Source organism: Patella vulgata, chromosome 4 (genome assembly GCF_932274485.2).
Source record: "Patella vulgata chromosome 4, xgPatVulg1.2, whole genome shotgun sequence".
NCBI lineage: Eukaryota > Metazoa > Mollusca > Gastropoda > Patellidae > Patella > Patella vulgata.
The window spans coordinates 20,603,830-20,629,165 of record NC_065882.2 but is presented as its reverse complement, the minus strand read 5'-3'; the positions used below and the strand labels follow the sequence as shown (position 1 = coordinate 20,629,165).

General features: G+C 33.5%; 2 protein-coding genes across 2 annotated transcripts; one reads left to right on the top strand and one right to left on the bottom strand.

Annotated features, from left to right (window-relative positions):
* Window positions 1-1,505: 1,505 nt before the first annotated feature.
* LOC126818486 (phospholipase A-2-activating protein) lies at window positions 1,506-13,625 on the bottom strand. Its single transcript, XM_050545943.2, has 12 exons — window positions 13,478-13,625; window positions 12,116-12,309; window positions 11,774-11,875; window positions 11,521-11,640; window positions 10,663-10,966; window positions 8,064-8,224; window positions 7,608-7,765; window positions 6,770-6,989; window positions 5,021-5,167; window positions 4,722-4,832; window positions 3,428-3,574; window positions 1,506-2,121 (listed from the first exon to the last, which is right to left on the bottom strand). Exons 1-12 carry the CDS (start codon window positions 13,615-13,617, stop codon window positions 1,562-1,564), a joined length of 2,364 nt encoding a protein of 787 aa, XP_050401900.1. The 5' UTR covers window positions 13,618-13,625; the 3' UTR covers window positions 1,506-1,561.
* A 190-nt stretch (window positions 13,626-13,815) lies between these two features.
* LOC126818487 (HMG box-containing protein 4) lies at window positions 13,816-25,086 on the top strand. The gene is made up of 9 exons (XM_050545944.1): window positions 13,816-13,969; window positions 17,336-17,400; window positions 17,947-18,952; window positions 19,286-19,389; window positions 19,678-19,771; window positions 20,219-20,283; window positions 20,928-21,140; window positions 22,149-22,241; window positions 23,590-25,086. Exons 1-9 carry the CDS (start codon window positions 13,879-13,881, stop codon window positions 23,755-23,757), a joined length of 1,899 nt encoding a protein of 632 aa, XP_050401901.1. The 5' UTR covers window positions 13,816-13,878; the 3' UTR covers window positions 23,758-25,086.
* Window positions 25,087-25,336: the final 250 nt, after the last annotated feature.

Genomic DNA, 25,336 nt, shown 5'->3' with positions numbered 1-25,336 from the left:
TGCCAAAAGGCAAATAAATAACCAAAAAAAAACAACATAAACATTAATTAGTTTTTAATACACAAAATAATGATAATGAAAACGAATACTAATATTTTTAAATTAATGAATTGAAAAAAAAAAAAAGTGAATTGTTGGGGGAAAATTCAAACATCATTACTATTAGCCTAAAATCGACAATACTGAATTCATATACTAATAGATAAACACATCCAGAATAATTGTGTGACGGTTACCAGAGACATTAACCTGGTTGGGGTGAGGGTGGGGCCTTTGGGGCCTCAGACCTGTTGAAGCCCACGTCACGTTCCACATTTACAAATGTAACTGTTCCTTACAGATAAATGAAAAAAATCATGCAGTGTTTGTGAAAAATCATATATCAGATGGGCCTATATGGCTTTAACCGACTTAAAGGTTATGGTCCATCGATCATTTGAACTTTACTTGGCAAGCATGATTTGAGCTCACTGGCTCCACTTGGTCTCGGCTGGAACTTCTCAGATCATGCCTACATTCACCACATTTTACATAACAGACATTCGTTTTTGGGCACTTGGCCCCCAAGACACACTATGCCCCATTGTTGATTCGCTACTATGGGTATATCATGATTAACACGAAATTCATCCATAACATCACAATATGGCACTGCAACATTAAAAGTGCAGATGAAAATCATTTTTAAAAATTTCGCTCCGTGTCCAGTCAATATGATAATTGAACCTGTCAATAAATATGAACCAGCAGGTCATCTGTATGTTGTATTAAGAATGGATACATCACACTGCAATCAACTCTGACCATAATAGAAAAACTGAAAAGTGTTTTAGAGTGTGTGAAACATAACGGTCATATATTTAATAATAGATACACTCCTTCAAAGCCATCGTTGCTATCTCTCTGTTTCTCTGGTGAATTCAGACATTTAAACTCACAGCACCTTTCATCTGTCGGGCAAATATATGCATATTTTCTGTGTTTTATTGATATTTCTAATACTTATACATATTCCTCATAAAATTAAAATGTTATGTTCAAATTCACATGAGTGTTAGGAAGGGTGTCGAGGGGACAACGTGGTATATGACTTTCTGGGCAAAAAAGGCACAAATAATAAATTTGTAGGCAGTCATCAATCCTTTTCTTGTAAAACTATCTCTGGTCAATATTCAAAACCCTGTATCATTTGGTGTCCCATATGTCAATGATAGTATCTGATATTTGTTCATGTCATTACTGTATATCCAGGCCTAGGTAAATTTAAATATTTTCAATGTCATAATTCTTTTTATAGGATATTATTCATATGTTATTTAATTGATTTAATTACAAATGAGATGCCGATGGCCATAAATTGCATTGTCACTACTCACAGGCAAACATGTATATTATTTTTATGCTCCATAACTAGGGAAAACATTGAATGTGTTCTTCTCGTAAGATACATGAAAATGTTAGACAGATAATGAGAGTGACAGAATTAAATTAAACCTGTAATTTTTGTTTTAAAATAATTTATTCAACAATTTCACAGATATATTTTATTGCAGAATCTTTTTCATCCAAAACAATTATGTAATAATGTTGCACTTTCCGTTAATTTCTTAGGTTCTGTTAGAACTTTATATTTGGACAGAATAGCTGGTAAATCTATTGATACGGCTAACACTTTAGCCTTGTCATCATCGTTTATAAAGGTTCCTATACACACAATTAATCTAAATGCAGCTTCGTTATCCAGACTTCCTTCCAGTAATGAACCTGCGGCACATATACACAGAGATTTTTTTTCCAAATCATCTATTCCAAAAAAGGACACAGCAAAATTTAACAAAATAGTAGCAATAGCTATCTGTATATTTTTGTTGGAGGAATCTTTCAGCTTCAATATGGCTGTAAGAAGATTTTCACAATTTTCAAAGTTACTCTTTAAGCCTCCTGGTTGGCTGAAAGCATTAGCAATGATTCTAAGAGCCAGCATTTGATTTGCTGTAGGCTGGTCTGCTGATAAATACTGATAAAGACCCTCAAGGAAACCAGCTTTACCAGTAAAAAGACGATTTACATCAGGGTACAGCATCCCTAGTCTTAAAATATCAAGAGCTGGAAATATAACATCTGAAAAACAGAAACACATTCAACAATTAAATTTAAAATCTCTACTACAATAATCCCACTCCAAACTGTCTCCACTCTGACAGAAATATTGGCCTGGATAAAATAGCATTAATTGTGTATACGAGATTTTTGTACATCTTAAATATGCAGTATGTACGATTTAGATAAAGAGTTGATCTTCTTGCTATAATAGTTGAAAAATGAATATATTGAAAATTTCAGTTAAATTGCTTAATTCTGAGTGAAGCTATGAGCATTTGAAGTTTTGACAAGACAGTCTCGATTGCCAAATACCATTAAATGCTACGATAATAAACAAAGTCTCGATTATCCATTTTAACGTTAGATTATTAAATTATTTATTCAATATCTTAGGTATCCGATCTTCTAGAGAGTTGATTATAGGACTGTCATTTGAATAAATGTCTAAAAAATACAAAATGTAACATTTGAAGCCAGAAACAAGACCTCCAATAGGCAAATTTATCACTTACATATTGCATCTTTAAGAAGATAGCACAGTGGGGTCATTTAAAAAAAAAAATATTCTTGTTCTCAGACGATCCTTCTAAAAGGAGGGCCCTGACAAGGACAGCTGTCTAGTTGTTTGGATGGGACAAAAAGCTGAGGTCCCATGTACACATTGGTGTGTACGTAAAAGATCCCTTGGCAGTTAAAATTCGATAAAGAGCAGGCAGTAGGGCCGCTGTCCGGGCAAAATTTCCCTCATAGCACACTGTATGGCGTATGCCCGTCTTCATTGCCCTGTTGGAGCAGAACAGTAGGATGTTAAATCCCATTTCACTTCATTTACTACCAAATGGCAGGATACTTATCAACAGAAGCAGAGGGAGAAATGGGTTTAACTCCACTCAACACAAACTAGATCATTTCGGGACTAACACATGGTTCAATTTTATTTCAATAATTTGCTTGTGCGTAGAGATCTGTAGCAGTGGGAGGAAACTGGAGGACTTGGAGAAAACCCATGAGGTTGGACAGGCGGCCCTACTCCTTGTCACACGTACAACCGGGGAATCGAAACCGAGCCAGTTGACTCAATGACAGACCTTATGATATAGCGTGCACATGCTAACCATTCGACCATCTACACCCCTCAACAGAAGCAGGTTTCTGATAAACATGATACAGTGAGAATTGTCTAGTACCATTTATGATTGAAAATAACAGTTATCCAAGTTGTGTACATGTACTATATATTTATGTATATGATTTCAAATGGCAACAATAAATAGAGTTTCCCTGTCTATAATGCGTGAAATATGAAGGTGTGACAATGACTTACTTTCTGGCCAGAGTAAAAGTTTACATAATACAGCTATTTGTTGATCAGTTGATGATTGTCCTGTTATAAATGTTGATAAACTTTCTAATTCTATGTCACTAACAGCTTTATCACCACCTACAGACTGATTAAACTCCTTTAATTTACCTAAAACATATATATAACTTATATCAGACATATCAAATTTAAATCAAAATATTTAGAGTATATAAGCTCAGTGACATTTATGACGTTTTAGCTCATAAACTCCAGTTTATCACATGATCAACCACAACTATGACATCAGGGGTACGAGGGCTGGCTGAAAAGATATAAGCCTGAAAAGGATAGATCAATTGGGTTGAAACAACTTTTGCCAATCATTGAATGTTATTGTCTTTGTACCAGACCATCTTGTGAATCTACCCATTGAAATCACCAGAAATGGACAAAACTGGCTACAGGGCAGTCATCGGATAAATGCCAACATGGTCACTACCTTAGGGGATGATGCCCCTTCCTTTTCCACAAAGAGAGCCTTGACGATGACCTGTGTCCTGGAAGGCCATCAACAGCAAGCATTCAAGAAAAAATTACCCAGGTGCATGACATAGTATTGGCTGATTGACGATTGACCCCTCGTTATATTGCCAGTGTTGTGGGCATCTCTCATGAGAGGGTTAGGAATGGCAAAAGTTCTTGACTGCAGATCAGAAAAATGTCAAGATTTCTGACGCCCCATGACAGTCTGCACCGTTTTGGAAGCAGATCCTGATAATTTTTTGGCCAGATTTGTAACCATGGATGAGACCCGTCTCAAAAAATGAAAAAGGAACTAGCCGGTCAGCAAAAGTGTTAGAAACCATCAACTTTGTACAGTTTTTCACAGATAGGCGTAAAACTTTTCAGTCAGCCTTTATAGTTTGACGTCAATAGCAGCTCATTCCTGACACTTTCCTACCCCAATCAACAGTACGTATGACTACAATAATAAAATCTTAATTCAAATAGATGAACTGTAAATGTAAGAAACAACTTTTAAGTTTATTCTGTTTGGTGTGAGTTACTCTGGTTTATGAGCCAATATAAGTAAATTCATATGACAGAGTGGGTTAAAATATTTATTCTGAATTCTGAAGTACTTTAGGTGCAGCTATGTAATGATCTCAAAATTCATTATACACTGATTCAAATGAAATTAACTAACCAAGTTATTAATACACAGGACTGCTGCTATTTTTGAAATATAAGAATTCTAGGCAATACAGATGATTTGGTATTTCTTGGGTTAAATAATCTTTAAGGTTCAACTTACCCATGATCTGAGCTGGATTAGACTGTGTAAAAGTAACACATTTTCTAACAGGAAAATAGGTGTTTGTTGTAGAAGCCTTTGTAACACCAACAGGATTATAACTACCAGAACCTACAATTTAACAAGTTATGTGAATAAAAATACAAGTTCCAATTATATATGTATAATAAAACATTGATAAAATTTGAAAGAAATCAGGATGTGAGAGAATTTTGCCGATACAGCAGTATTTTCCCTACTGCCAAGGAAATTCTACATGTTATAATCTCTATACAAACGAGACATATAGCAATATTTACCGGTAAATGGATCAGCACCATGAGATGCATTAGATCGTGTCTGATCAGTATAAGATGGTACATGCCGTCCAGATCCTGTAAATGGATCACCACCACCAGTACCAACACCATTAGCACCTCCACTACCTGGTATATATCTTCCTCCAGCTATATAATATATAAATAAATATATGTATTCACTCAATAAATTAATCCACCTACATATAAGGCTACACAAAATAAATGTCTTGTTTCTCGGGCAACTGACAGCTGAAACTATAGGGGGGGAGGGCGGGTTATTTTTTTTTTTACCTCATTTCTGGCTAGAGGATGGTGCAAAATAAAATTTGGCTATTGTTGAAAATTGTTGGGGCGGGAGGGCGGCCTTGTATTTTTTTTTTTTTTTAATGAGAAAGTCATTACTCGTCTACGGTTTTGCTTTCAGTTATATATTATACATACTTAGAACATAAACCCAAAAATCAAGTCTACTCAAACACTGAACACTGACTGAAAGGAAAATAATTTTCCATATTTAATTCACGTAATGTAGCTTACTAATGGTAATGGTGACAACCATATTTAATTCACGTAATGTAGCTTACTAATGGTAATGGTGACAACCATAATTATAATTGGTTTAAAATAAAATTCCGTACGACTATTAATAGACGTCCATAATAACGACAATATTTTAAAGAGTAAGCCTCTGTCAGCATGTGTATCAAAAATAATCAAAACGGTAAACGACACTTAGATCTAAATCTAGTATCGCTGGTTTATAATGATTGACCTAATTCCAACCAATGCATGTCACGTGTCATCGGGATTCGGGAAATGACTGTTTCTCAGGATATTCGGTGTGTTTCTCAGGATATTCAGTGTTCTATCTGGGGTTTATATCGAATGACTATTTAAATTTAACTAACAACTGGTCAGTAAAACCATCAAATGTGTAATCCAATTATTATTTTCCGGATTATCAAAACTACCGTTAAATGTGCTAATGACTCAGATTCTGACTAAGGTATGGTGACTATCATCGTATCATATTCGTAGCCACAAGTTATAATAATTAACCTGTGATACAAAAATGGAGGTTCTTTCGATATCAATAAAAAAGACCCGTAAATGAGCGTTTGCATCTGAATCAGTTTAATACATTTGAATGGATATTCACGTATGGGGCATGTAGCTACATGCGGCATATTCTTTTTATGACTTGCGTATCGATGTTCGGGTGGGCGTTACATATTTTTTATTTTTCATCAAGACTAATAAATAGGCCGCACGCGCAACCAATTTTGCGTGCGGGCAGTGCCCGAGAAACAACTTATTTTATTTGTGTTGCCTAAACATACATTATTCATAATCATATACACGAACAAGCATTTTTATAATATCTTTACAAATATAAATATGTATAGATCATTTTGTGTAAAATTGTTCAACATGAAGCTCATAGATATCCATTGATAACTTTAGCTCCTAGAAACAGCCATAAGATTCTGTCAAACCATAATTTGTCATAGTTTCATAACATTGCAAATAATTATCCGAAATATGACTGAAATATGGCTTTCTTTGTATTGTTAAGAAGATCAGATTGCATCAACTGTTCCTAAGGTATCAAAAGATTCTATAAATGGGTCAAGGGCCATAACTTTGCAAATAATTGGAACTCTTTGAAATCATTCAGCTCACAAAATTGCCCAAAAGATTAAATAATTTCTTTTGAAAGAAGAAAATACAACTACATTATTTACTGACATGTAAGAGGATCACCACCGAGATTTCCACCAGTTCCTAAAGTCACACCTTTCGTATTGTCTACTATAAAGTTTGCTACTTGATCTAAGAAGAGTTGAGATAATTGATTTTCATCTAAAAATCTTTGTGCAGCAAACCAAGGGTCTTCACTTGTATTGTAAGGTAACTTTAATGGTGGCTGTCCTTCTTGTATATCAACACTAAATACAAAATCATATTCCTGCAATACAAAATTAACATCTTAAACACCAGCCAAATTGCAAATATATTAGATGTAAAAGTAAATATCATATTCATGTGGTTCAACAATGGGCAATAAATGATTTACTAAATAAACTGTAACTTCCCAGAAATGTTTTACCAATTTAGTTAAATCATATAGAATTTCATATATTGCAAAAATTATACATTTGTATTTAAATCAGATGTGCAAAAACAAAACATAATGAAATAAACAATGGGTCGCCTTTAAACAGAAATTTAACCATACTTTGGTGTAAATAATGAAGTCACAGCAACAATTGATCTATATTTAATAACTCATTTGTTAATCCAATACTATCATTATTATCACATGCAGTCAGTCATCACAAATTTTCACACTTGTCTATAAGACACATTAATTTGAAACATCCTGTTTTATTGTCTATAAATCTTTTAGTGGCATTTAGCAACTGGATATTGTAATATATATATTATAACACACACTTATGAAAAACGACTACTAATATATTTGGGCAAAGTTTCGAAGAATATTCTCTCAACGTTATCAACCTTCGCCTAACAGAATCTATTTTCCAAAACTGTGTTATAGTTTATTATTTACGGTATTCCTTACCTTTCCTTGATATAATGTTTTACCAGATGTAGCTTGTGTGCCACCAGCAGAACCAACAATGTCTCCTACTTTATTCCATTTACTAGCAGACGCATCCCAATTATATAACTGTACTTTATCACCATCCTTTACCATCTTTGTCTGACCATCTTTACGACCTTTATCATTCATAATAATAATCAATCAGTCAAGCTTTCATGGGTGAAAGTTATCGCAATTTAAAGGGTTATAAAATTTCTAAAGAAGAATTAGATCTGGACTCACTGCTCTAAATACAGCCCAGACAATATTTATAAAATCACAGGAAAGAAACAAAAAAAGTGCTAATGGAAAAAAGTGGAACATAAAATTAAATAGAGTTATTAGCTAAGATAACATTTTATAAATCATATGTCTAATAATTGTGTACTGTAAAATTGTTTGTAAAACTGTTTAAATTAAGGCATACTGAAATACCTGGATTAATCAATGCTTCTGGACCGGGTAAGTCTTCCATTTTAATATCACCGAGTTGAGTTGGAATCGTAGATGCTGCCAACGCTTCTTCAAATGCCTGTAATTCATCCTCAGGAGCTCTTCTTTCTGGACAAGTTGTAAACACTCTTATTAAACCATCACTGTCAAAATACACAATATAATGAATATGTGAGTAGAATCGTAATGGAATTAAACGCAACTAATATGTTTAAGCTATCACGGTTGGTTGAGATGTACAACTAATATGTTTCAGCTGTCTTGGTTGGTTGAAATATTTTCTTATGCAGTAAACATATGCGTTGTATCCCAAAATCCCCCTTTTCATTCGATTGTCATATTTTTGGAATTAATTCCAGAACATTCAATCAAGTATTCAGACTGTGAGCTGATCATGGGCAACAACCCAGACAGTAACTAAACATGTTCGAATTACCGGAAACCATTGAAAATTAATAGGCTTTTTCATTCCAGGAACAGAAACACTGTGTATAAATTCAAAGTCAATCGGATGATGACTTTAGCTTCTAGAGTGTCCATAAGCAATTGTGGACAAATAAGATAGGTTGCCAGGCAACAAAACATACGCCCACAGCAGCTAAATCGTCCGAGCGGTCGTCAAGGGTTGTCGCATATTTATTCCTTTGTAGGTAATTGGGGGCCTTTACAAGACAGTTCTATACAGATCAGATTATAAATTTTGTCGTTTGAGGGTTTACAAGGTTCTACAAACTGAAACAAGGGTCTCAACTCTGGAAGTAATCTACAGAAATTGTTGAAATTTGACAGGCTTTTTCGTTTTACTAATTTAAATAATGCATATAAATTTCATACAGATCACATTTGTCATTCAAACGTTCACAATCGCCATAACTCTAGAAATTATTGACGGAAATTGCTGAAATTCAATAGATGCATATAAATTTCATACATATCGGATGATAACTAAAAATCAATCGAGCATAAACAGGGTTTAACAAAGTGAAACAAGAGCAATAACTCTAGAAGTAATTATTGTAAATTGCTGAAATTCAATAGGCTTTTTCGTTTCACTAATTTAAATCATGCATATAAATTTCACAAAGATCGGGTGATAACTTTTTGACGGAAATTGCTGAAATTCAATAGATGCATATAAATTTCATACATATCGGATGATAACTAAAAATCAATCGAGCATTAACAAGGTTTAACAAAGTGAAACAAGAGCAATAACTCTAGAAGTAATTATTGTAAATTGCTGAAATTCAATAGGCTTTTTCGTTTCACTAATTTAAATCATGCATATAAATTTCACAAAGATCGTCTGGTAACTTTTTGCGTTAGAGCATTCACAAGGATCAATAAAGTGAAACAAGGGCCATAACTCTAGACGTAATAAATGGAAATTGCTGAAATTCAATAGGCTCCTCCGTTTCACTAATCTAAATAATACATATAAATTTCACAAAGATCGAATGATAACTTTTGGCGTTGGAGCGTTCACAAGGATCAATAAAGTGAAACAAGGGCCATAAATCCAGACGTAATAAACGAAAATTGCTGAAATTCAATAGCCTTCTTCGTTTCAGTAACCATAATAATGCATATAAATTTCAGAAAGATCGGATGATAACTTTTGACGTTAGAGCGTTCACAAGGATCAATAAAGTGAAACAAGGGCCATAACTATAGATGTAATAAACGGGAATTGCCGAAATTCAATCGGCTTCTTTGTTTCGGCAATCTAAATAATGCATATAAATTTCAGAAAGATCGGATGATAGCTTTTAACGTGAGAGTGTTCTCAAGGATCAATAAAGTGAAACAAGGGCCATAACTCTAGACGTAATTAACGGAAATTGCCGAAATTCAATAGGCTTCTTCGTTTCAGTAATCTAAATAATGCATATAAATTTCAGAAAGATCGGATGATAACTTTTGACGTTAGAGTATTCACAAGGTTCAATAAAGTGAAACAAGTGCCATTACTCTAGACGTCATAAACGGGAATTGCTGAAATTCAATAGGCTTCTTTGTTTCAGTAACCTAAATAATGCATATAAATTTCAGAAAGATCGGATGATAACTTTTGACGTTAGAGCGTTCACAAGTATCAATAAAGTGAAACAAGGGCCATAACTCTAGACGTAGTAAACGGGAATTGCTGAAATTCAATAGGCGTCTTCGTTTCAGCAATCTAAATAATGCATATAATTTTCAGAAAGATCGGATGATAACTTTTGACGTGAGAGCGTTCACAAGGATCAATAAAGTGAAACAAGGGCCATAACTCTAGACGTAATAAACAGAAATTGCCGAAATTCAATAGGCTTCTTCGTTTCACTAATTTAAATAATGCATGTAAATTTCAGAAAGATCGGATGATTACTTTTGGCGTTAGAGCGTTCACAAGAAATTGTGGATGATGGACGGACGGGGGCGACGGCAATATACATCCACATTTCAATGGGGATTAACATTTCATTTAAAGAATTGATTACACAGTGTTATCTTGATGTCTGATTGAAAATAATGACCTCAATTAATTTTACAATCATGTTACAAAATTTGTTTGTAACCTTTTTTCTTTGAAACATACCTAGCACCTGACACAATGTCTCCATTAGCAAGTGTACAAACAGACCATACAGATTGAATAGGATGTGGTATAGTTTGTACACATTCACTACCCTTCCACACCCGTACTGTTCTATCTTCACCACTTGTAACAAAATCTTCACCATTAGGTAATAACGCTATACTGTACACATAATTAGTATGACCATAATATGTCCCTATACAATCACCACTAGTCAACCATCTTTTAATTGTAGCATCATTGGAACAGGATAAGAATTCACCGGGACGGACAGCTGCTAGACCTCTCACACAATCTTCATGACCTGTATGAAACAATTGATAGAAATTTAAAGAGGGCGGTAAATATTCCTACATGTATTAAATTTGATATCTTTTGATCGTTATCAATTGTGTTGGCTTTATAATAAAGATGATAAAGTATTAAAATCAATTCCATTCGTAAATACAAGCCAACAAAATCATAAACATTAGCAACAAATAATACAAACAAATGGAAGTATTATCTTAAAATTCTAGTACATTTGTTCAGCATCATACCATACTCAGAATATCAATTGCAGGTGATAAATTAAACCACAGTTAGTAAAGATTATTCTAGTTTAAAAACATAAGAAATCTGTAATCAGCAATGCCGACACAAACATTAATTGTAATTTAACTGAATGATTACAAAATTAAAACATGGCTTGCCAAATAACATTTACCCGATGCCGCCATTGCCAATGTTATCTTAGGGAAAACAATGAAAATTAATAGGGACTATGAGCAAGATCTGTTAAGAACCTAAACCATATACTGTGGACAACGAATTGTGGATGGAACAATGCTTGTGTATGAAAATAAAATATGTAAGTACCAATAAAAGTCTGTAGACATTTTCCTGCTTTCCATAGTTTAATAGTTCTATCAGCTGAACCTGTTAACATAACCCCTTGTTCAGACATTGTAGCTACAGCCCATACAGCTGCTTCATGACCTAAAACATACATAACATAAAAGAAATAAAAATATAAACACTAGAAAAAAGTAGTAATATTTCCTATAAAGAACACTTCACAGTTAAATATAAAAATATGCTAATAAACAAAACTTAAACTAAAAACATTTACCTTCTAATGTCATGACAGTTTTCTGATTTAACCATACACGTGCTGTTTTATCCCATGATCCACTCAATAGAAAGCCAAACTTTCCAGCTGATAGAGCACAAACTAAAGTTTTGAAGAAGAAAAATAATATTAAAAGGAATACAGTGAATTCACAAAATACATTTTGATACACTGCTACCTACATGTAAATTACATCTGTTTTAATTTTGAATTGGTCTTTGTATTATTTTCCATTTCCTGCCAAAACTAAATGGATATACATTTAAAGTTTTATCTTTATTTATAAACACTAATGATGCAATCTATTTAATGAATAATAAATCCATCTAGAATGTTATATACCTGTGTTTGTGTGACCTGTCAATTTAAATATGGGTTGGGGAGAGTCTAGAGTAAATGCTAAAATCGTTGAATCGTTGCTTCCAGTAAATACCAATCCTTGTGGATATTTCTCATCTGGGGGCATAACACAAACACTAGAAACAAAGTTGCTGTGGCCTCGCATAACATGACCCTCTTGAAAACCATTGTCCATTCTGAAATAAGTAATACATGTACACGCACATTTTAAAACTGTTGTCTGGTGCTTCTTATATTAGGAGCCACGGCGGATAAGTGGGTAAGATGCTGGCTTGCTAGTCTGGAGGTTGGGTGTTCAATCCCTGTATTGGCCAAGAAAGTTCATCAGGATTTTCCTGCATGGTTTCCCCTTGTCAGTGGTGCAGGACGGAAGGCCTGACAAGGACAGATGTCTAGTCATTCAGATGGGACAAAAAACCAACGTCCCATGTATACATCGGCGGGCACGTAAAAGATCCCTTGGCAGTTGGAATTCTATACAAAAGTAGACGTATGCCCGTCTTCATCAGCCCAGTCGGAGCAGAACAGTAGGACGTTAAACCCCATTTAATTTTTTTTTGCATCTTTTATTAACTGATAACTGAGCTGAAAACTGGTCTCAATTATTTTGTGCATATTTAGAGCTAGCAACAACCTAACTTTTCAACTCACTAAGGCGACAACTAACCACACTGGTTTTATGGTTAAATAAAAGTAAATTTCATAGTCTTACGGTGTCGGTAAGTTGCCGAGAGATTGAGTTTAAAAGATAGAAAAAGGACGAAACTACATGAATTGACCTTGAACCGAGAACCATTACAATATATACGTCATTGGGTGCAATCAACTAAATAAGAAATAAAATCGCTGAGTTTAAGTCAAAGTTTTAATTAAGTTCGTAACTACAGTAAAATAGCTGTTGAAAAAGCCGGCATCATTGCCAAAGCGAAAACTGCTAAATCCAGGAATCAGACAATTGCGCATGTCAAACGGGGGTGACGGTGGCTATATTATATAGTAAATAAAGTAAAGAACCATCGGACAGCAAAATATATACCGCCTTTATTTTATTGTCAATATTTGCTGATAAAAGATGAATGTTATTTCAGTAGATTGGACTGCGTATGTGTAATAAGTACTAATAATATATAATTTACTTATTTTAAAGATGGTACATGCATTAATAAAGAAATTGAATTTGGCACTCGGAACTAAAGGCATCCAATCGTAGCTAAAAACAAGCACATCGGTATATCTCAGCGTTTTTAGTTACGTTCTCGTAGCTTTTATAGATAAACATGACAATACACAAAATATCATATCATTTAACAACAAATAAACGATTAATCTTGATGTTTAACTCACTCTATTGGAACCCAAATTCTCGCCGAGACATCTCTTGAGCCAGACAGAATTCCATTTTCAGGGAAAATCGTAGAACAAACGACCCTAACATCTTTTTCATGACCAATAATATTACATCGCAACTTGTACGGCGTCTCCATTTTGCATTTACTGCTCTACAGAACGGCCGGAAATGAGAATTAACATCGCTAAAAACTCACTTTTAACAACAACTAAAATTTCAAAAGTAATATATGCCCCTGTTTTAAAGGATAAAGTGTAACAATTTGTAAGGAAACAATGGATTTTATTTTTTTTTACCATATTTTTCTGCTGATTATATAAACAGGAAACAGCTTTCTGGCGGAATTGTTGTTTATTTTGTTTTCTTTTATATTTATTCAATAATAATAATTTCTGATATGGCTGGTGTTAAACGTGAAAGAGAAGACGACTCAAGCGATTTGGATCATTCCGACGGATCCTTATTCAAAAGAACAAAGTTTAACGATGGTAAAATTACACCACTAATTTTTCTTCAAACTAAACCAAATCGGCAAACGCTTCAAATAAAATAAAACAGCAGCACACGTTGACGTAGTGACATATTAGGGTTCCACTAATAAGCCTAGATAAGTCTAGTAGGGTGCCCCATGCAGCCAAAATTTCCCCTACTGAAAGTTGAAATCACACAGCGAATGTGCACGCTTCAGTGGCTTGTCTCGAAGTGATTTCTGGCTGGTTACGCGGTGCGATAACACTACCGCGCGGTAAGGACGGCCAGCCCTGGATAAACTACTAGTAGGTTTTATTACTCAACAAATACCTTCTCGAAGTATGTAATAAAATCTAATCGGGTGGAAATATAGCCTGCTTCAATCTACGATTCTGAATTACTATTTTATTTAAATGTATTACTAGCAAGCAATTGTATTGTAATAGTTTAATATCATTCTCAATATCTGCAAAGATTCAGACTCAAAAATTATTGAAACAATGTAAGCAAAATTACCGTTTTTGTACAGGAGACGCTCGCGGGAAAATGCCGGGGGGTTTCAAATATAGAACCAATCAAAAGATAGATGACATTTCTGTGATTATTATGGTGCGTCACGCGCGTGGTACCAGGAGCTACGACAATTACAGCCGTAGAAATCGGGATATTTCTTTTTTGCTGACAGGAAGTGAAATTTGCTAAATTTCGACTAAATATAGCCTATTTTTTTTGTGGTATCATCCAGATTATAAATACATGTATTTGACATAATATCATTCACATTATTACGATTTTGATAAATCTTAGCTGACTATAACATGCAGATTTGAGTTTTAAAATTGGTACTAGCGTTTCTGAATGGAAAATACTAATGATGTCCTGTCAGATATGACTGAAAAGCACTTATTTTGGTGCCATGGCACGCATTGACTGGTATAGAGCATTTTGATTACATTATTGATGTCGATCTCGGATTTTAAAGTTCCATAAGTTTGGATCTAATTAGAATATTTTGATAAAATAAAGAATTTTGGGTAGCATTTTATGTATATTTTCACAAAATATTTTTAAAAAAAATTTTCTGTCATTTAAAACTTTGGTCTGAAACCCCTACTATGAGTCTATAAATAGCCATCGCACATGAAATTCTCTACACATCTATGAACTATTACAGCCGTAAAAAATCTATTGTTGACAATTCTGAATAGCAGTAATATTTAGCTTTTTGGTTATTACAGCAGCTTTAGAAATTATGTTTGTTTTATTTTTGATATTGCTTTATCATTAACTATACTGTTAGGAATAGGAGCGGCATCTTTTGATTTATTACAAGTAATATCCCTGAAACACTCGGGTAAGGCAAGAACATGATACTAGCAGTAGTTTCATTTTACTTTTACAAGGTTCTTAAAACAATTGTTGAGTGGCCTAACGTGTGCATTTCTAAATTCAATTTCTTGTTCCAGCTTCCTGTTATGTTTCATAAAAAAAGTATTCTTGATTATCCTGGCCTGTCAATCAGACGGAGAATGGTCGGTAGACTGGTTAAGCGAGACTAATTTCAAAACAAGGGCGCGTAACCTATTTTTACTAAAAAGTGCCCCGATGCCATGGCCAACACTATTAATCATTTTTCAGTCTATTATTTATTGATGATTAAATAGTCATAGAAGTACAAAATGACCGTGGCCAACACTCGTAACCATATTTCAGTCTATCATTTATTGATGGTTAAATAGTCATAGCTTATTAAGTACAACATGACTGTTTATTTAGTGACTATAAATGTGTGAAACTGATTTAAGGCTTGGTAGATATAGATATTGTGGTGTAATTGTCAAGATATTTGGAGATATTTATATATGGTGGGGCACCCTACTACTAATAGTAGTACTGATCTCTTGACTCTTCCTCCAGCCACAGTAGTAGATCGTTCTAAGGACTTCCTTTGAGCAAGTTTGGTTTTAAAAAAAGTTACTGCCCAATAAATCCCTTATTTTCCAATTAATTTAAACTGACCCCATCTGCACATACTAGGATTGTATGTAGCTAAAGATTTAGATACTAGATTGGCCACATTGTCCTCAAAGTATTTATCGCATGGTTATTTCCACTAAAAGTATGGCAAGTTTGGTATAGATCCCAGTCTTACTAGAAAAATATTGGATTCCTGAAAAACACCCATGGGGCCACAAGCACTGGGCAAAAATGTCAGGGTATCACTAACTGGCCCCCAACTGTTGTCTGCCAGCTTATTTTGTGCTAGCTTGACTGAGGGAACGGTTGTTATTTCTTGATCAAATGGTTAGGCAATTAAACGGCAGAAAAAGTAGTTGACAGAAAATAATTAAGAATTTATTTAGACCTCAATATGTATGATAAATGGACAGTAAGTAACAAAAAATACATTCTGAAAAATGGAGTCTAACAACAGTTTATTTATAGCATGCATTATCTTCCGCCGAATACAAAGTTTTGAGAGGGATTTAAAGCAAAATTTTGATAGATTAATTAGTAGCAAAATGTTTTTAGTCCAAATATATCATCAAATCACACAGTTTGTATGCAGGAAGAGTATCTTTAACATACCGGTATATAATATTAATAAACCAATTCCCATTGAAATAAAGGTTAAACTTTACTGCATAGTTATGTGATTTGATAAAATCCAACAGCTATGTGATATTTTTTTCATTTTCCTTCTTAAAATGGTCACGTAACAAGAATTAGGAAAAAAAACAGTTTGATGTGATGAAATAATATTAAATTAGACAGGATAGTAAAATTGCCATGTGCAGTGGAGGTAGTCATAAGTCATAGAATTTCTGACCGACTAGAATTGTATGTGTGCCTACGTACATGTACCTCAACCTGCACCTACCAGGTTATATACACAACATATATTTTCAAAAAATTATATCTGTTTTGAATAATGTTTTAGTCATATTTACTAGATCAAAGTTAATTTTGGTTTTGGCCGTTATGAATCCATCTTCCTTGGCATTGGTTGGATATTTGGGATACTAAAAAGCAATACACTGTATGTTTGAAATTCATGCAAATGCAAATACATGTCTGTTTGTTTGGTAAATTTAATTCAACTGTTTGTACTGTAAAGATATACCTGTTAGATATAGTTAAGATAACATCATTTCAAAAATAGTGCTGAGGGCTTTACTCCAGAGGATTCAATTCTCTAATTTTCCATCAAAATACAATCACTGAATAAACATTAGTTAAAAATTAATTCTTACAACTAACAACAGTACTGTCCCCGGTTTTAAGCAGCTCATGAAAAAAACCTTTAAGAATCAATGTTCATTCTATAAAGTTACATGTACCGGTATAATAATTTATAAACAGTTACATTGTTTATCTTTTAGGTTTTGATGAATGTAAAGATGATGAAATGTCTGATTCAGCTCTATCATCCAGAACTGTTGGAAGGGTATGTTAGAAAAGTTCAACACAGAAGGGCTGGTTTATGATTATTTAGTTTTGAATCTTTTGTGAGATTGTGAGAAATGGATCAGAATTTAAGCTTTGTGTAGATTTTGCACTGGCTCAGTGAATAACCAAGTTAAAGCCATGACAGGCAACTGGCATATAATAACTCAGACTCAGAGTAAGCAGGGGACCATAAGAATGGATTTCTCTGTTTGTCTGTTTGTCACACTTTTGAACACAATAACTCTGCTTGCTTGAGGTACAATGTTCAAACCTTGTGTGGGTAGACATTGTTTGAACGTCTGGGTTCAATTTTGTGCATTTGCTGTTTAGGCTAAGCAAAGAAGTAATTTTTTTTTGTTGATGTTTTGGGGCACAGTAACTTTGATTCTAATTGTGTGGTTGTGATGAAACTTGGTGTATAGTTTCATTACATCAATACCTTACCATGACTAAGTTCCATAATGATTATTTTCTGCTCAGGTTAAGCAGAGTGATAGGCAATTTGACTTAGTGCATAGAATCTAATTTTATTTTTCTCCTATAGGTACGGAAGAAATCAGCTAAGGTGTTGGAAATGGAGGAATTTGAAGAAGCTGAGAAAAAACAATACAAAAAGCCTCCAGATTCTAATAAAAAGACTACAAATTTGATAAAATGTAGTGGGTCAGCTACAAAGGTGAAAGTGAAAACAGAAGAAATTGTTGCCACTGATCCACCTGAAAATATCCCAGATTCTACAACACCCCCTCCTAAAAAACCTAACAAAAGCAGTGTTATCAAGTTATTACTGAGTTCACCTGCTGTTCCAACTGTTCCCTCTGTTAGTACTAAAGCTGTTACTAAATCAAAGCCAGAAGTGCATACTGAGGTAGAATCACAGGGAGTTACAGCAAGTACTAAAAAAGCCATAAAATCTAAAGTTAAGGTCAAAGACTTGACCTCCCCATTACCTCCAAATGTTAAATTAGAAATTGAAACTGTAGAGGAAGTAAAAGCACCGACCGTCTCCGACTTAGCCGTTTTGTCTCCTACTTCTGCCATTTATGCTAATATGCCTGATATAGCTTCAATATCTCCAAGTAGCAAAAACGATGGCAGTCTTAAAATGAAATTGATACTTTCTCCAAAACAAGAAAACCCAACTGATATAATAAAACCTGAATTCAGTGTTCCTGAAACACAGGTGATAAAAAATACCAAAAAGCCCAAGAAAAAAAAAGAATCGCCAACAAATGAGCCAACCAGCACAAGTAAATCACCATCTGAGGCCATGCCTAATCTAGCAGCATTAGTGAATGCAGCAGGGAATACTGCTAATATTAAAAAGAAACCACAGCCTAAAAAGAAATCTAAGAAAAATTTAGAATTTGAGTTTGAAACTTTAGGGGAAACAATGGACTCCATTGACAGAGATGAAGAACCACAGTTAGTAATAGTAGATCCAACACAGTCTACAAGTAAAAAGAAACCAGTAAAGAAAACTTCAACTGGTATTGGTAAGATAAAGAAAAAAGTTAAGACTGAACCAGACCTGGATGGTGAAACATTAGGTAAGGCTTCTGATACTCTAATCAGAATTTATTTACAAAATAAAGTTTGACTATTAAATTTGTCTTTTCAAAGTTCTCCTGAGGGCTGAAATTAGAAATAACTTACTTTAGTTAAATATTGCTATGAAGAGAAAATGAAAATAGTCAATGTTGGTAAAATTCACTTATAGTCTATTTGAAGTTCTAAAACCTATCTCCTGTATTCAGAAAACTGAATGAGTAAAGAATGCTTCAACAATGCTCAGCATTTGCTATTAGGCCCCTAGACGATTTTAATTGTTTGAAATTAATGATGTTTAATGAGTGTTTAAAATATGTATATATTGATCATAGAAGGTCCAGTTCCACCTGAAGGTGATCTAGCAGCTCTTTCTGCTAAAGTTCATAAACAAGTTATTAGTAAAAAAAAGAAGATGGGTTCAGATATTCTTAAAAAGGTAAATGTTATATGCAATAATTTGACAAAAAATATCCCCAGCAACAATTAAAATAGACGAAACGGTAGGGAATATTTGAGATGAACTGTCTCATTATCCACTTGAACTAAAATAATTCTGGCATATAATTTTGATGTGATAAATATTTTTCTGTGATTTATCTTGCAGTTCCAACATTATTATTTTAATTTTAATGGGTATTGACTTTAACTAATGTTATTGGGGACCTGTATATGGTTGGTTGCCTTGTCTATATTGTATTTCTATAATTTGTATCATATTTTTCAGCCAAAGATTAAGAAGAACAAGAGACCGCCTACAGCTTATACTCTATGGTGTAATGCTCATAGAACTGATGTCCTTAAAGAAAATCCTAAAATGGGTAAGAATTAGTCTTGCTATCTAATATCCGACCCTGTTTCTGAAATAAATTATGTGAAACAATGGTAGTTCATGTCCATTTCAACCAAAGGATAAAGCATTAAATTAAAAAAAATTTGCGACGATTCTTTCATGGAATATCATTAACTAAAATGTATGATTTGACAACATTTTTCACCTAACCGGTACTGATCATAAGGCATTCTATCAATGAAATAAGGCCTATTTAAATTACAAGACCCAAAGAATATCAGTCAAACAATCATGATTAATGCATGGACTGTGAAGTATGGGACGATGTCCATCGGAACAAATAATAATGAATGTATATGTACAGTAATTTTGTTATTTGAACACAGCCCATGCATGGAGCCAATGCTACCAAGGCCAATGTTCTGTATACACTAAACTATTCTGAATTATTAAGTTGAGGTAAATGTATTTCCAGATTTTGCACAGATGAGTCGAAGATTGGGTGTGATATGGCAGGGTTTGTCTAAAAAAGAAAAGTTGGTAAGACTTTTTATCTTTGTACAATAGAAATTTTTCCAGACTTTATAGAGATAAATGGATCCTGTCACTACTTACATATTTTTTATTTTTTACACAAATAATTTTTCTGAGAGATCTGGATTGGGGTATCTATCAGCTTTTTTCTATCGTAGTCTGCAATAAAGCCGTTTAGTTAAAGGGAGACAACCCAATTTATTTATTTTTTTTTTTTTTCCATGATCTAGTAATTGAATAGATTTCAAAGTGTACAACTCCATTCTCACATTTATTGCTTATAAACGATGTCATGTGACATATTATTGAATAGCAATACCGGTACTTATTATATTGACTTGAGAAAGCAAGGCAATCTACAAACTAACTTCCTATGTAGCAAGAATACCTACTAGTTTATGGGAATGGTAAAATAAAAGTAGAATGTAAAGTAGTCTAGTACATGTATAATATTAATATTATTTCCAATTAATAGCATTGGTATATTTGATTTTCTTTATTTCTTGGTAAGCAAAGAAATCAAACCAATCAAAGAATATTATAGCTTTTTCAGTTGAAATATGAAATAAATTTTCTCTGGGGACTCTTTTTTGCATTGAAAAAATGCTAAGATTGCTTTACATCAATAATAAAATACATGTATGTTTCAGTCGTGGAAGAGGAAAGCTAAGAAGTTAGCAGGAAAAGGATCAACATTGATTAGTACTGGTAAAACGAAACAACCAGCTCAGTCTCAACCCCTTGCAGCAGCATCCGCACCAACTGGTGTGGTAATATCTACTACAGCCAAACCAATGAGTCCTGTTGCTCCAGTCACTAAAAGAAATTCAGCAGAAGAGCATTTAAATATTACTGTACCCAGAGTATGTATATTAGTTTTCAACAGGGTTATTCCTCTGATTCAACGAACATGTGGGAGGAAATAGTTAATATGGACTTTTATATGCCCACATTTTCATGTGGACATATGTTGTCGTCGCTCCTCTCTGTCCATCCTTCCACAATTTGTTTGTGGACACTCTACTGGTCATAATTCCAATCTCAAATTGGACATAACTTGAAATATAGGTTTATTTCCAAAAGATCTTAGTTCCGTCCGATATTGGCATGTATTGGATCGAACTTCATGGATTATGGCTCCTGATTTTATGAAAAATCACGTTTTAAGCTTGTGGACATTCTAGAGGTTAAAATTTTTATCCAATTTAGATGAAACTTGAATTGTATGTTTTTGTTCCAAAAATCTTGGTTCCTTATATTTGCGCATATCAGTCCGTTAGTTCCTGGATTATGGTCTCTGATTGTACCAAAAAAATCTTGATTTTAGCTTCTGCCCGACAAAATGGCCTCTCCTTGAATGCAAATAGTGTAAAAGTATGTAATACCAAGGTTGTGGCCCGCTGGATGTAACAATTTTTGTCTGATTTTGATGAAACTTAAAATATATGTTTATATCACAAAAATCTCGGTTCCTTTCGATATTCGCGCGTATCATATTGTAACTTTCTGGATTATGGCCCCTGATTGTACAAAAATTCAGTTTATGTCACCCCATCTATTTTCTTTGGGGTCATTGCCCAGTGGTCCCTAACTTTAAAAGAACAAGCATGTGAGTAAGTTACTAGAATAAAGAATTTCTCAATGTTAGTCTTAAAAGTACCTAGTTCTGTGTATACTTTATGTGCCTATTTCTTCTTGTGTTTTATCTAAATAGATAAACCATATAAACACTTGGGAAAGAAGACAAATAAATAAAACAAGTTATCTTATTTACATAATTAAGTAATTAACATATTGTATTTGTTTCTAGGGTTTGGGAACTGATCCTTATTTACATAATTAAGTAATTAACATATTGTATTTGTTTCTAGGGTTTGGGAACTGATCCTGTAGATGTGGCAGCTCATCTTAAGTTAATGGGAGAATCTCTAAGTATTATAGGCATGAGACTACAAGAAACTAAGGTTAGTTTTTTTATTTTATTTCTGTATATTATTGTCATCCATCATTCATCGGTCTGTCCTAAATCTACAGGTTAAAGTTCCCAATGGAATTTTTATAAATGTAGTGGGATTATCAATATGGGTCTATCGAAATTCAGATATTGCAAATCTTGTAGTTACATGTACCCTTCACTTTACAGTCAAATTTTTCAGATCTTATGAATGTGATAGAGGTCAGAATTTTTAGAACTTGGTGTGATTGGTCATTTGGGTATAAATTCAATTTAAGAATAAAAGAATTATCTTCCCGTTAACATTTTACTTTTAAACCATTATACAGAGTTTATAGTGGATTTGCTTGGGGTGATTTGTTGACATTAAAATTAGAGCTAATATTAACGACTTAGCTGCTGATAAGCATATTAGGGAGCATGAGTAGCCCCCATCCATTGTTATTTTATAGTTTCTTCTTCTTATTTACATTCCATGTCAAGTGGACCAAATTCTCAGAAAGTTGTCAGGTGACCCCTTAGACAATTATGAAAAAATATATACATAGTACATATGTTATAGTACATACAAACTTATGTAAAACTGCAGCAAAGTTCTATGACTCTAGCATTAATATTAGAAGTAACAACTTCTAATGTAGTGTAGTAAAATTTTTACACTGTATCAAAATATTGATTTTATTTTTTGCACAAGTATCAATATTAATCACTGAAGGCACCAAGAATATAGACTGACTAGAAGGAATAAAATCAGAACACCAAAATCCAGTCATAGAATAGTAGCTTCTTTGATATTAACACAAGGTACAATTTTATGGATACACAATTACTGAGTTTAACACTGACATTACAACGAGGAAACTCTCAACTTTATCAAGCAAATGATAAAGATGAGAGTATCCTCGTCGAAACGTGCCTTAGTATTAAACTCAGTAATTTTGTATCCATAAAATTGTACCTTGTGCATAGAATAGTAGTTTCAAAACTTGCGAAAGTCATATAACTTTTCAGTTTTACATAAGTTTGTATTTACTATAGCATATATATTTTTTTTCATAATATTCCTGGGGTGGGAGTGGGCCGGGGAATCACCTGACAGGCACTGCTGACCCGTGTATAAGAGACAATTCTATCATGTTGAATTTCTGACAAAAAACTTTTTCGTAAAGAAAGATTACAATGTTGTGGAATTATTAGAACTTGGGTCATTATACAGATTTAAACTTGGTTCATACTGTCAAATATATATGTTTATAAATACTATATTTTTAAAAAGTAAAATAAAGAATTACGTTATCAAACATATATCTAACATTTGACCTCAGAAACATGTGAAATTCTAAGCAATATTTTTACAGGGTCATATGGCAGTTCAAGGTGGACTGTCTGTTTTATTGGATTCATTAATTTGTGCTTGTGGACCTTTAATGTGCTTAACTCAACAAGTTAGTGAACTTAATGGATGTGATCGAAATACTCACTCAAAGACATTAGATAATATAGCTTATATTATGCCTGGACTTTAACAGATATGGAAGACAAAAGTGCTCCGAATTTCTAAATTAATGAATACTACAGCAACTTGTTTATACAATTCTATTTCTGTTTAAATGTACAAAATTGTGAGGGAAAATGCAGAAGTACTCAAAAAGTGATATTAAAAACCCCACATCATTTGGATTAAAAAGATTTCTAGTCGGTTTAGACAAAATGGACAAAGACTCTTTACTGATTATTAGGCTACATAGTAAGAAAAAAGGTATGGATTCATGGACAGTGGTGAGATTGATTAGTGCAAAGTTTGGTTAAGAATCTATTTTAAAAGGGATAACATTGTCATGATCTAACAGAGTATGACTTTATGTAAACACTCTACAGGTCTGAGTTTTTGGTAATATTTTATTCAGACTTACTGGGATTGTTTAGCTGGTCCTACATGTAATTGGAGAGACTGTATGACTATAGAAACAATTATAACTGTTCCTGTCACTGAATTAGTTAAAACGTTCTACAAGCCAAAAGTTTTTAAGATGGAATTCAGAATCCCCCATCAATTTTTATACGTCCACATTCATCCAACCACCAGGGGCAGAGCCACGGCCAATTTTTGTGTTTTTTGTCTACAGGCTGGAATTCTGAATGGAGCATCTTGGAACTTGGCATATTTATTCCTTGTACTGTAATTACAGCAACTATTTATTTTGGTGCATGCCCCGACCCCCTGGGGCAGTGTCACACCCACTTTTTTTTAATGTTTAGTCTTTAAATTTGGCAAAACAGCGCAACGCCTAGCCTTCTTTGCCTCCTGTCATATTACAGTCATTGCAGCTATTTCATATTTCATTCACTTCATTTTAAAAAGTACCATATCAGTGAAAGCAGGAATGTGGACGTATATTGCAGCATTAGCGATGCTCTAGTTTGTGTAGTTGTTTCCCCCGATTCTGACAGTTTGCAAATCACCCTTCAAAAACATTATGTTATTACGTATAGAGAGATATATATATATATAACATTACTCTATCCCACACTAAATTTGCTTATCTGTATACCAGTTTGTGTGTTTTTGATTTGTTAGTGTGTCAAGTCTTTATACATCATATTTATGTTTTGTTAGATTTTTAACCAAACACCCGTTACTTTTTAGTCAACTATTCAATTCTGAACTGTTATTTATTTTTATAGGTATATGTTTTATGTTCTATTCAAATGTTGAGCCTTGGTTTCAAATTGTATTATTTAGTCCATTATATGTATTTGTTATTTAGGTGATTCCTAATTTATTTAAGGTTTTAGAATAGGGCTATGATAGTATTGGCATTATAGAATGTAAAATAAAAATATATGCTATTAAATTTGTTTTTTTTATATTTTATATGTCCCCTTTTATAAATGGGGTGAGTGGGGGCTCGAAAAATGAACCCACAGGCTACATAACTTTACCAGATATCACCCGATCAACAATTAGTGAAATTCGCTAAGAACTAAATTAATGTTTATATTGACTGATCTCAAAGTGTATTATTCATCATCACTCCTAAATAATAATTATCGTATATATACGTACCATTCTAGTGAAATTTAACAATCTGAATCGAAATCGGT